Raw genomic sequence first — 12,080 nt, forward strand, 5'->3', positions numbered from 1 at the left:
AGCCGTCGGGGATAATGGCGCCCGGCCTGGGAACAAGCTGACGCGACTAACAAACCGGTGAAAACAGATCAATCTCGCGGGAGCTTAGGCGAGCCCGTCGACGACTATGGTCGGACGATATTCGACTTTTCACTTCGGTCACTTCGGGAACATGTCGGGCCAACGACGGTGCGCGCGAGCAGCCGTATGAAAAAGTACCACGCGAGCCAACCGCATCGTAATTAGCGAGCGGCATTCTTAATTATTCTAATGAGGGCAATGACGTCACGAGGTCGAGGATCTTAAGTACTCAGGCATATTACCGTAACACAGACGCGACCTCTCTCTCTCTCTCTTTCTCTTTTCCTCTCTCTCTCGGTTGCTCGCCTTGGCTGGGGCGACGCGCGCGCGAACGTCGACTTTCCTCTTTTTTCCTTCCAGTCGCTGGCAGCCTTTTGAAATCCTCGAGACCTCTTTACCGCGGATTTCTCCACAACGAGAGAACCCGCGTGTCGTACGCTCGGTCGAACGCGACGTAATAACACGTCAGCCGGCTGGAGCTGCGATCGCGTCGAACCGTGGCAAATACAGTAGAACCTCGCTAGTTGGAACTCAGGGTTACCATGTGTATTCCCCGCTAAATGCTTCCCCCCCACTACGTAACGCTGTTTACACCTGCCAGCCAATCGCTGTCGCATATTCTCGCGCAGAGAGTCGCTGGAGGGAAGTGCAAAGACCTTTTCTAGCACAACTCTGGTTGCAACCTCGTTTATCGCAGGGAAAGTAGATGCTCGGAAGGATTAGGAGCTTGAGATGATTATAGCTGATGATCGCAGCGAATGGTAAAAGAAACCGCGCGCTTTCAATTTCCAAGAACGGCGTCGCAAGTTATGCGATCGGATCGTCGCAGGAAGTGTGCGACAGTGACGGTGATAAACGTGTGAACAGGGACAATGTTAGACGCACGTCCCGGTGCAAAAATAAATGTTGTACAAGTGCGGAGTATTGTATTCCAATGAGCCGCTGTAACCGCGCACAATCGCTGAACGAAACTGACACGAGTGTTCAATTGAGAATCCGGTTTGCAGCGGCCGCAACACGGAAAGAAACCGCTGCATCCATAGAAAATGAGATACCTTTCAGCAACATCGGGGATATGGGTCACGGAATGAAACACAGTGGCTAGGTAAATAGATTGAGCGTGTGTGCTTGCGCGGCGTCGAGGTGTGGGAGAGACAGCGGGAACAGAGTCGATAGGTTTTATCTCGACCCGGTTGGCATGGCATTTGTAAAATTAATCATCGCCCCGCGTCATTCAGACCGTCGCGCGCTACTGCAGTCGGTTGCTGGGGGCAAACACCCCCTCGGTATTTTCAAAAAGCTCGCGCCGAAACTTTCAATGGATGCTGGGCCCAGTAATTAAAACTTCAGCCGGATCACCTATGATGAAACTGGCCTAGAAAGCTAGGCATAGCCTCAGCATCAATAACCCGATGCCTGCTCTCTTCAGTAATTACTCGATTTACATTTGCGGTACAAAAATGTGCTGCTGGAACTGTGAATCGATGATTATGGGTAGATAGCGGAACTTTATGCAAAATAAAAATTGTCTGCATCGATTGCAAGAGATAGAAACCAAATAGAATGTTATTTCTTCCTTTAATGACTTTAATAGAGGAGAAATCATATATTAACATCTTAGATCTTTAAAATTGTTCAACAATTTTGAATTTCATCTACTCGATTTTGCTATAAATCCATAAAGATCCGCTGTCTAATTATGGGTATCGACCAGACTGCGGATTTTGTGTTCGGTTGTTACCGGTGCCAACGAGAAAATATAGAATCAACAATCATCCGCCATAGTTGGCTGGCCTTTCGCTAGATTATAGATAGCTCCAACGGCTGTAAAATCCGGAAAAAGTTTCAAGAAATTCTGAAGTGATTTTTATCTAGCACTGACTATCCTCTAGCATCGTGATGCGTAATGTAAAGGGGGAAGAATCAAGCAACAGCCATCGCTGGCAAACTAGCTGCCTAGGAGAGGTTCAGAGACGCCTGTGGCGTGCACACGCGAGAGGTTAACGCGGGATCTCTTCTGAAACGAAATATCGATTCTCGGCAGGCCGTCGGAGAATCGTGCCACCCTTACAGCTGTAACGGGAATACCAGAAGTGAAGAGAAAAGAAGAGAAGAGAGAAGAAAGAGAGAGAGAGAGAGCGCAAGAGAGAGAAAGGGCGGCGAAAGAGAGCGCGAGGGGTGCTGCACGGCCATCCTGCCTCGTGTACACCAGCAGAACCACCCTCCTGTTGCCAACCGGGCATCGATCCAACGGCCAACCACGTTCTCCTCTGGTCTATGAAGAAAGCATCTCCCGAGCTGCCTATTTCCTTCCGCCGGTAGATTTTCTCGCTGGATCCGTCGCGATTTTGTCGATACTGGACAGAGGCCGAGGGAAGGAAATTAATCGAGAGTTTGATTGCAGTCGATACACTTCGCCGTGTACTCGTCCGTCGCGGTTGAGAGAGCTCCTACAGATTTTGAAAGGCGCACACACGTGCACAGGACACGGCGCGTTCCGTCCAAGTGAAAGGAAAACGGTCTCGCGTGTGTTTCTTGATCGAGACAATGTGTCCCCGGCGTACAAAGGCGGCCGAGCAAACGTGAATCACACGACTTCGAGAGCACAATGAGTCGCGAGGAGAGATAACAGTCCTGCGTGATATTATTGAGAAGCAAAACACCCGTCAAAGAATGACGCCGCGATGCCCTAATGAATCAACCACCACCATGAAGCGCACCACGAAGCCAGGAACCTGCCTTTCCCTTCCGGTTCGCTATGGAACCGCCCCCCATACCTCAGAAGTCGCACCGAGTCCCCCGTGTACCGCAAGGAGAAAAATTCGGAGCAGAAGGCTCTCGGTTGCTTGTACCGCGATTTTATCCTGGACCCCGTACAAGCGTACAGGAAACGAAAGGAAGAGTGTCCGAGAAGTAAGCGTGCGATCGCTCGCAGTGCAACAAGGTCGTATTTCGCAATCACTCGGTGTCAGCGGGCTTTTTACCGAATCTATCCCGCAGTTTAGCCGAGGGAGCCTTTCTCTCTGCAACGTGGTTCGAGTAATTACGGCACGAAATCGACGACGATAGATCGTTCCGCTGAAAAACTGTAGCTTGTAAGCAAATTGTGCATGTCCCGTGCAGCGGGGCTAAAAAAAGAACAGATACCGGGATATCGTACGGTGGCGCAAGCACCGGCAATGTCCTCTGGACCGCTAGATAACTTCCCACGCGTTTTATTTGTGTCGTAGCAATAAGCAGACGGACTTTAGTATTTGGAGATTGACCCAAGGCAATGTAATCATCGCGCAAACAAGTTTCACGAAGAAGAAACGTCGGACCACCGCTCGGACCAAGATCAACGTGTCATCGCCTCGTTCCAGTTTATTGTCAAGTGCAGCGTGCATGAGTCACGGGCTCCGCGAGATCGCTAATATGCACACGTGTAGATACGACTGGCGGCGGCGCGAGGTTGCCAGCGTGTCAAGGAACGCCGTCAACAAAACGTGCTCCCTCGACGGGAGTCCGCGCGACGCCAGGGAGGAACGTGTCCCCGTCGTGGTGACGTCGACCGAATCAGCTGACGTCCGAGACGTTTGTCACCAGCCGAGAGCGTGTACATATGAATCTGTTACGCGTCGATGCCTCGTTACCATATGCGCGCACCGTAGGGCCCTGATAAAAATCGTCGACGCGGGAGGACCAACGGTATCTCGACAACCGATCCACTGTTTTTGTGTCGTCAAGCGTAAAAATCGTAGCCATGCTCCCCTCCGAAGCGACCGGGAAGCACTTAGAGGCTCGCAAATCTTCGGACTGATAAGATAACTGCGTCGATAGACTGTATCGCTTTGTGAGGCAACGGGACTCGATCAGCTGACACCGAGGCCACAAAGGAGCCTCAAGAGGATCACAAAAGAGCCCCACCCCCTCGGCCGCCGCGTTTTGTCCTCCTTCGAGCGCGTCCGGCTATTTTTAAACGCACTCGGCACGCCGCGTGGAAAATGGGTACGAGGAATAAAGAGCGAGAGCACATGCCTATATCAATCCAGAGCATGGAACATGTCCAAATGCGCCCGAACTAGTTCTATTATGGTATCGACTAGCGGGCACCCGACGTGCTCGACCGGGTGCGAGAGGAGCGAAGCAAGTCGTCATGGAGAGAGTGCTCCTAAAGGGCAGGCCAACATTCATACATACATCAGTTAGATTAGAAAGATATTCTGACAAAGCGGCGGTACAAGAACACGGTGGGTCCGAAGTCCCAAATTGACTACCTCTAACGTCTCAATCCCGAGGCATTGCTATATTTGTAACTCGGTGGATGAAGCTTTCGACACCACGGAAAATAGGAAATAAAAATAAGAAATTTTGTTCTCAGGGTTCTCACGTTTGTGCAAGGTGTTTTGATTATGAGCAAGGTGTCGCAACCCGAGGGGTACGTCCGCAATGGTGGAGTAGGCGCCTGGCGTTGGGACCCGAAACTCGGTGGTTAGGTTAGGTTCGCAGCGTACGAGCCTCCAAGTCTAGTAAGCGAAACAGATGTCGAGGCGATGATCGTGCACTTTCACCACCGTCGCAGAATTTCGTAGCTGTCTATCTAGAACTTCGCTCGATCGAACGTACACGGCGTCGGTTTTCCATAGGGGGAAAAAAAGATCCGTTTCACGGTTACAATTTCGCGCGGCCTCGTTAAAGGCGACGGACCTTGCTTGTTTACCGGCCGTTCTCCAAATAAGGATATGTATACGAAAGATGTTCCGCTTACCTTCGTTAACCTCGGCTACGCGAACACACGACCCCTGTGAGACAGAACTGTGAACGTACCCGAGGAGCCCTCGAATCGATAACCGTTCGACCGTTACTATTTTCAAATGTAACCGCAGTGCAACGGCTAGAGCTCGTCGTGAAGCTTGTAACCAAACATGGAAATCTTTCCAGCAGGATTGGACGCGGTGCGGCGACGCGATGACATAATTCCGTGGACAACGAAGCATCGGCTCCCCCTCGGATAGGGACACGATCGCTTTTTTTTCAACAGATCACTGGGAAAAAACACTGCACCCCGATTCGCGTATCGTACGGCAGCGTCATCTTTGCTCACCCCCTACGTCGCCAGAGGGGTGAATGCGAAAATGGACAACGGCCGTGGATACTCGGTGTGTGTGGGCACACAAAACCTATTTTTTTCGCGAGTTAGAGCGAGCGGAAAACGTGCGCAGACAGTATTGGCCGCAAGAGAGAGAGAAGCTTTTAGGTGAACTGACCGTAAACCGACAAAACAGACTCGAACAACCCTGGGTCAACGATGGCGAGAATCCAGGCGCAGCTGACTATGTACTTCTCCCCGCACTGTATTTCCACCGGCCCTCGGTCCGATTGAACTTGAATACTCACATGACGAGTCGCGAGACGATCGAGGATATCATATTAACGGTTCACGATGGTTAACGGGGCGCGCGCGATCGGAAGAAACTAGCGATTAATGCGGACAGCCGTTCGTAGCACCGCTGCTCACAGGTCAACCATGTTGGACTGGCAGCTGGCTGCTGCTGCGCGTGTGACGTCACGTCGTGTTTTCGTCACGTGACCGCAGGGACGTAGGAACCGCGGGCGCCGCGCACTGGGGGCACTCAGTGCCTGCCGCTACGATTCGACCAGTGAAAATATCTGTAGTTTTCATCGCTAATACATTATTGCAAATTGCATTATATTTTTGAGCCTTTCGAATTTATTTTCATGACTGTTTTTCTGGTAATTACGGAAATCCTATTTACAAATTTTTGCATACAATTATTATTGCGTACTATTTATTGTGACCGTTAAGGTGGGAGATTCATTGTTAGACTGCGGATCTTTATGCGAAATAAAAATAGTCTGCATCGATTGCAAGAAATATAAACCCAATTGAATGTTGTTTCTTCCCTTGATGATTTTAATAGAGGAGAAATCATACATTGACATCTTCAATTTTTTAAATATTTCAACAATTTTGAATTTCATCTACTCAATTTTACTATAAATGCATAAAGATCCGCAGTCTATACATTGTAATACAGATGGTTTGAAGTTTGCAGTAGCATAACGGTAGTCCGGTCTAGTAACACACGAAAATAGCATGCATCACACGGTATGTTTACACGTATGTACCTGGTGACTGACAAAGGAGCGGATAAACAATGTTTGTACACTTAACGCGAAGACACGTCGGGGGTGGATGGGTCCAATGAATCCTCTTCCGGGCCACTAACCCTGCGCAAACAAATAAATTGAGCGGCGAAAGCTGAGAAGAATTTCTTCATGCGTGATGTGTTTTGCCAGCAACGGCTACGACACCCTCTCTTCTTAACCCCTTGCCGTATTTTAACGAGTCAGACTCGTGACGAAGATTTTAACGAAGTCTAACAAGTATGAATGTTACGCCTTTCTTTTTCGATGAAGTAAAATTTGATTCGTTTGCGATCAATATTTAAGTATTCAAATAAATATAACCATACAAAAAATATAAATTTTCGTTTCTCTTCTACGACATTTTCGGGGATAAAGACGTTTTAATCACTGTAACCGCGAAGAAAACGTTACGGCAACGGGTTAAAACGAGAAAAACAATGCTGAAATGTAATTAGATTAGGGCAATTAGTTGGCTAGATTTAAGGTCACTGGCCTTCTAAAAAAAACATTTCCCCTTTAGTTCTCTGGGTCGGGGGTAGTTTTAAGGTCACTGAACTCACCGGCAACATTTCTTGACTTGGAGGTACAACTGTGATACTGAGCTTCCCGGATCAGGTATAGATTGAAGGTCATTGTACTCGTACATAAAAAAACATTTGTGGAGCAAAGATTATGGAACGAAGGGAACACAGCGGTAGATAAGGGAGGAGCGCGTCGTGTTCGAACCCATAGGCGCGAGAATCGCGGGGCCTGGCGCCGCGGAGAGGCCGAGTAGCCATGGCTAGCGGCGACAGCGTAGGCGCCGGATCCCCCCGAGTCCGCCCTCGTAATGCGACCCTCGAGTCGGCACTTCACCCCTCTCCGTTTCTCGCGGAATTGCGGCCCTGTGCGCCTCGTTCGCGGTCGGTCGGTGCTACGGCCCTAGACTGTCTCACCCCACACGGTCGGCGTGTGGCGATGGGTGGCAGCAAGGCGACAGAGAACGTCGGCGGTCGGGATGCCATGCCGTCATTGCGAGAAACAGAGAAACGAAAAGACTTGGAGGAAGAAAGAGGAGGAGGAAGATGAAGAAGAAGAAGAAGTAGCGGAGGAAAAAGAGAAGGAGAAGGAATAGTGAAGAGAGAACCGAAGGGAGAGCACGATGGCAGAGAGAAGAGAAGAGAGAAACGAAGAAAAGAGAACAGATGAGAGAAGAAAGATGTAGAGAGGGGTGGGGGGTGCGGGGCCGCAGGGTGCAGGGAGGACGAGGGGCGGTGCGCAGGGGGTGAAGGAGAGCGAGAGGGTCGGGAGAGGGAGGGTGTCGGTGGTGAGATGTGCGGCTAGAAGGGAGAGGAGTAGTGGGTAGGGGGGAGTATCGGTGGCGGCGCGGTGCGGCGTGGAGCGGTACGGCTTGCCTCGAGGGTGAGGCGGGGCGAGGGGCCGAGGGGGCGGCGAAGAAGGCGGCGAGGTGCCATGGGAGGGGGGAGGGACGATGGACTGGAAGGCGGGGGAGGGGGCACGAGCCGCGGGAAGGAGCCGTGCCTCCCTGCCGTCCGCCCGCAGTGCGCGCTACGCGATATCACTGGCCGGTCATGTGTGCGTCACTCTCACGTTCACACTGGTACCGTTCGGAGTGCTTGGTTACCGCGCTGCCGCCGTCACCGTCAACCGAATAGTGTGCGGCCAAGTAATACCACGGTGTGCGGCCGGAAGTTTGAAAAGTGTCCCCCCGGCGTTCGGTTCGGTCCTGGACGTGGTGAGGGACCGGGTAGAATTCTGTGTCGTTCCGGGGATCATCATCGTCATCGTCATCGGCATCGACACCTCTGTCGTCGTCGTCTTCGTCGTCCTCGTCGTCGTCGTCGCCGTCGACAACGGGGAGACGGGGGCCGCGCAGGTGGAACAGACTGTAAAAGGAGCGCGACCGAGGAAACGGAAGAAAAGAAGGAAGGAAAAGACGATACATCGCTCGCCCGGCAAGGAACGGAGCGCATCGTCCGAAACGGCCGGAGAGTTTTCGGCCGTCTTGTCCAGACGTGCATGTAGGAGCAAGGAGTGGCTGTGCCCCGCTGGTGTTGGTGCTTGGCCGACTGTCGAAAGAAGAAAGGAGGAAGAGGGAGAGAAAGAGCAAGAGGGAGTGATCGGGAGAGAGAGAGAAAGAGATAGAAAGGGGGATCGTGCGCGCCTCATGGCCCTGTTGTTTGTTGGTCCGTCGTGATCACGAGGAGAAGAGTTCTCCGAGTGCAACTGTGTTGTTTCTGGTGTTCTTGGTGGAAAAAATAACGAAGTGGTGATCGGTGCTCTCAGTTGTTCTTCACCGCGGTTCTGTGCTACGTGGGGTTTTCTTTTTTGGGGGAGAGGCACGCTCGCCGGAGGATCGGAATAGAGGAAAAGAGAACGACAGAGATAGAAGGGTAGAGAGAGAGGGAGAGAAAGAGAGAGAGAGAGAGAGCGTGCGAGGGAACCGGAGAGGGAACGAGAAGCAGATAGATAGATAGAGGCGGAGAAAGGGTGATTGGAAGACCCGGCTGGCGATCCGAATTCGCGGATTCGACACGCCGCGGTTGCCGATCCATAATATGGCGTACAAGTTTCGCGAAGAGATCGTGGGAAAGAGGTTTCTCTCGGTGAGTGGTTTCACCAAGCTAAAGGTGAATAAGATCAGTGAGTGGGGGTGGCGTGCAGGGGTGATTCGTGCTGCCAGTCACAGGGATAACGGCTGTCATGATCTGCAGGTAGGTCTTGCCGTTTCATTATTTAATTAGGTTGCCCGTTTCTCCGTTGCGGGCTAAGCGCGCGTCTTCCGCACAACACCTTCCGAACTATTATATGTACACAGAACAGTAGAGCAGACCCCGTTTCGATGCATCCTGTCTATCTGACATCGCGCGCGACACGCCGTTTCTGTTTACATTACCGACCGACCTTCCCAATATTCGAACTTCGCATTCTATCATCTATCACCTCGATCTGTAGACGCGATCCAGCTTCGAACTCTCGCATCTTGCGTAGCCTACGTTGGACGTGGTCAGGTTCCATGGTCAGCTGGAGCCTACCTCAATACTACAATTGTATCGCGACATTACTACGAAAATAGACCTGATAACCCCTCTACGCTTCCTAGAAACATTCTCTTACTTACATTCTCATATGTCAATCATATGCGTCGTATTACGGCACAGTTGTAGATAACTCGGCTGCGAGGGTTAAACCAGCAAATTTGTTCTCTCGTACGAACTTAGACTCGACATGTTTGTGCGAGAATGAATATTATCTTTACGCAACCGGGAATGGGGGTTGTTCATCTCTCGCGCTGTTTCCAAAAGGTAGCCCTGGGCTCGTCGTGCTGGGACTTCGAAACAGAAAGCATGGTTGCATAAACATCGCGTATTTTCGCGTATGCTCGCGTTCGTTCTGAATGTATGTTTACCTTCGGTGCGCAGAGGACCGTCTCCGCCGGTATTAATATTAATACTCGCTCACGCAGTGACGTGCCATTTGTTATTCAAATTTCCGGTGAAATTTCATGGCTAATCGTTTCCATGCACGCGCGCGCGGCGTGTATTCGGTTTCTTTTTTCGCGAGGCACCGAGAGTAGAATCGTGGAATTTTGTGATCGCGTCGAAAAATCATTCAGGGACGAAGGTTACGATAAACCTGAGCGAGGGGGGTTATAATTGAGAAACTTTACGACTACGGGAATTTCGAAAGAGACAAACATGTTGACGAACTATTTATTACTCGCCGAAAAAATGTTACTCCGCGTTCTACGCATCGAGGCGTGCTGGTCCCCGTTCTTTATCTGCTAAATACGTGCTCGAAAACGCGTTTATTCCGCGTCGAGGCGTATCAAACGAAATTATACATCGTCGTATCATCGTTTAGCCGGCTGAATCGGAAATAATTTGCGCGGGAAATGTTCAACGCGTTTCCTTAGACTAGCACATTCCTCGAAGAGCCGCGGCGAACGGTATAAAACGGCTCCGCGACCCTGTTTTCGTTCGATCATGGATTTGAAGCAAGCTAAACAGTGTTTGAGACGCACTCGTTCACGTTCCAGGGAAAAATACAAGCCAACGTCGATTCTCTTCGGCAAGACATGATCGAAATAGGCTCCTATAGTCGTGAAGTCGCGCGGACCACGTCCAGATAGCCCGAGCACAGCTCCGGGTAACTTGAATTCTTTAAACCATCGTTGAAGTTCTTCAGTCTCTTTGACTAGGTTCGAAGCTCGACGACTACGTCTTTGTTTTGATTAAATAATGGATTCGAAAGGAGTTATACGGAATTTCGGACGGACTCGTTCGAGTTCCAGTGAAAAACACAGTCCACCGTCGATCGCCTTCGACAAAACATGATCGAAGTAAGTGTCTATAGTCGCAAAGTCGCGCAGAGACCTAGTCCGGATAGACTCTACTGCTCCAGTATTCAGGGAATCTAAATTCTTTAAGCGGCCGTCGATCGTTGGCTCTACAGTCTTTTCGAATAATCTTGAAGTCTCCAGTACGAAGACGATAAGATCCAACAGCTGTCCACAAGCCCGCGTGCATCGTGTTTACCACGAATACGGAATTGTTGCATCATGGTGCGTGTCCTCGACGGTGGACAGATATTATCGAAGGTCCATTGAGGAGGTGGAGAGCGCCTGGTCGAACTTGATCGGCGATAAGCAAGGTTAAACGGCCGCGATATCTCGCTGCCAAAACGCGAAGTGGAGCAACAAGCTGCTACCAACTTACCAAGAAGCATAGGCGAACCGTCCAATCGCGGTCGTTTCTGTCAGAATTACATAATCCCCTGATCGAGCGACTTACCTGGGAGCTTCGTTTTTTCCATATTTTTTTTCTTCTCTCTTTCCTTTATCGCGACGCCAGGTCATAACTATTTCAGTTTTCGAGGACGCGAGCTGGAGGCGTTACGCCACTGGTATTTGTCAGGAGTGCGGGGCGGGGGCGCCGTGATTGTGCCAGTCCAGATGCGACTGCTGGAAAATTAGCATATCACTCATTTTCCTCCTCGTTTCGGCTGCCAAGAAATCCTACGAACATCTTCGCTTCTGGGTTTCGCAATCCGCGGCCTGTCCGCGGAAATTCTCGACTGCCTACACCCCGAAAGCTTCAGGGGTAGTTATTGCATTCCCCCCCCCCCTGTCGTGGGAATATTAAAAATTTATTTCTCGATTATTTACATTCCAACGAAAACATTGTTTCTTTTAAAAATATCGTGGACAAACAACTTCGTATACGGCGAAGCTGTTTGTCCTTGCATTGAAATGCTTAGAATACACCGACAACATTATTTATCGTCATTCGTGTCTCCAAGAACGATATTCGAGAATTATTTTTACCGAAGCAAATATAGTATCTCGTCTTTCATTTTTAAAAATCAAGGTAACGATCTGCGCAGCGAAGTTGTTCGGCCTTGACAATTGGTCATTCCAAACTTGAAATGCTCGAGCTATATCAAGAAAATTATTTATCGCTCTTTGTGTCTCCAAAGAATTACATTGACTCGAACAAAAATACTATTTTTCATTAAAGAATGAAGATAACGAACTCTGTACACGTAATAGTTGTTTGTCCTTGACAGTCGCTCGTTCTTGGATATAAATGTCTAGGACCTATCAAGAAAACGATTAATCGTCATTCACGTCTTCGAGAATGATATTGCGAAACTTGCATTTTACTTTCAATAAAAATATCGTGTCTTACAAAAACAATGCAGATAAAGCATCTCGTACGCAGGAAAGTTATTTAGCCTTGGGAGTATCCACTGTAGGAAAAAATTCTTTGAAAAGACTATACATTATATGTATCGTCAATGTCGGTAGATATACATACTTGAACAAAAGAATTTTTTTTGCATATTTACTGTACATTACATAGAATACA

General features: G+C 49.7%; 2 protein-coding genes across 10 annotated transcripts in view; one reads left to right on the forward strand and one right to left on the reverse strand.

Annotated features, from left to right (window-relative positions):
* Positions 1-5,594, reverse strand: part of LOC143215815 (uncharacterized) — a 32,089-nt gene extending 26,495 nt beyond the window's left edge. Inside the window, exon 1 of one of the 5 annotated variants that reach the window (XR_013010452.1) lies at positions 5,437-5,594. The gene's annotated coding sequence lies outside the window, so the exon portion shown is untranslated. The other 4 variants (XR_013010451.1, XR_013010449.1, XR_013010453.1 and 1 more) reach the window with 4 other exon arrangements.
* Kdm3 (Lysine demethylase 3) overlaps positions 1-12,080 on the forward strand; it is a 368,071-nt gene that overhangs the window by 26,897 nt on the left and 329,094 nt on the right. For 4 of the 5 annotated variants that reach the window (XM_076438302.1, XM_076438306.1, XM_076438304.1 and 1 more), the window contains exon 1: positions 8,768-8,924. The exons of the other annotated variant lie outside the window; for it this stretch is intronic. In XM_076438302.1, coding sequence (XP_076294417.1) covers positions 8,769-8,924 — 156 coding nt within the window. In that variant the 5' untranslated portion in view covers position 8,768. Of the gene's footprint in view, positions 1-8,767; positions 8,925-12,080 lie in introns of those variants that run through there. 5 annotated transcript variants of the gene reach the window in all.

The sequence above is a fragment of the Lasioglossum baleicum genome, chromosome 14 (assembly GCF_051020765.1).
Source record: "Lasioglossum baleicum chromosome 14, iyLasBale1, whole genome shotgun sequence".
In the NCBI taxonomy this organism is placed as follows: Eukaryota; Metazoa; Arthropoda; class Insecta; order Hymenoptera; family Halictidae; genus Lasioglossum; species Lasioglossum baleicum.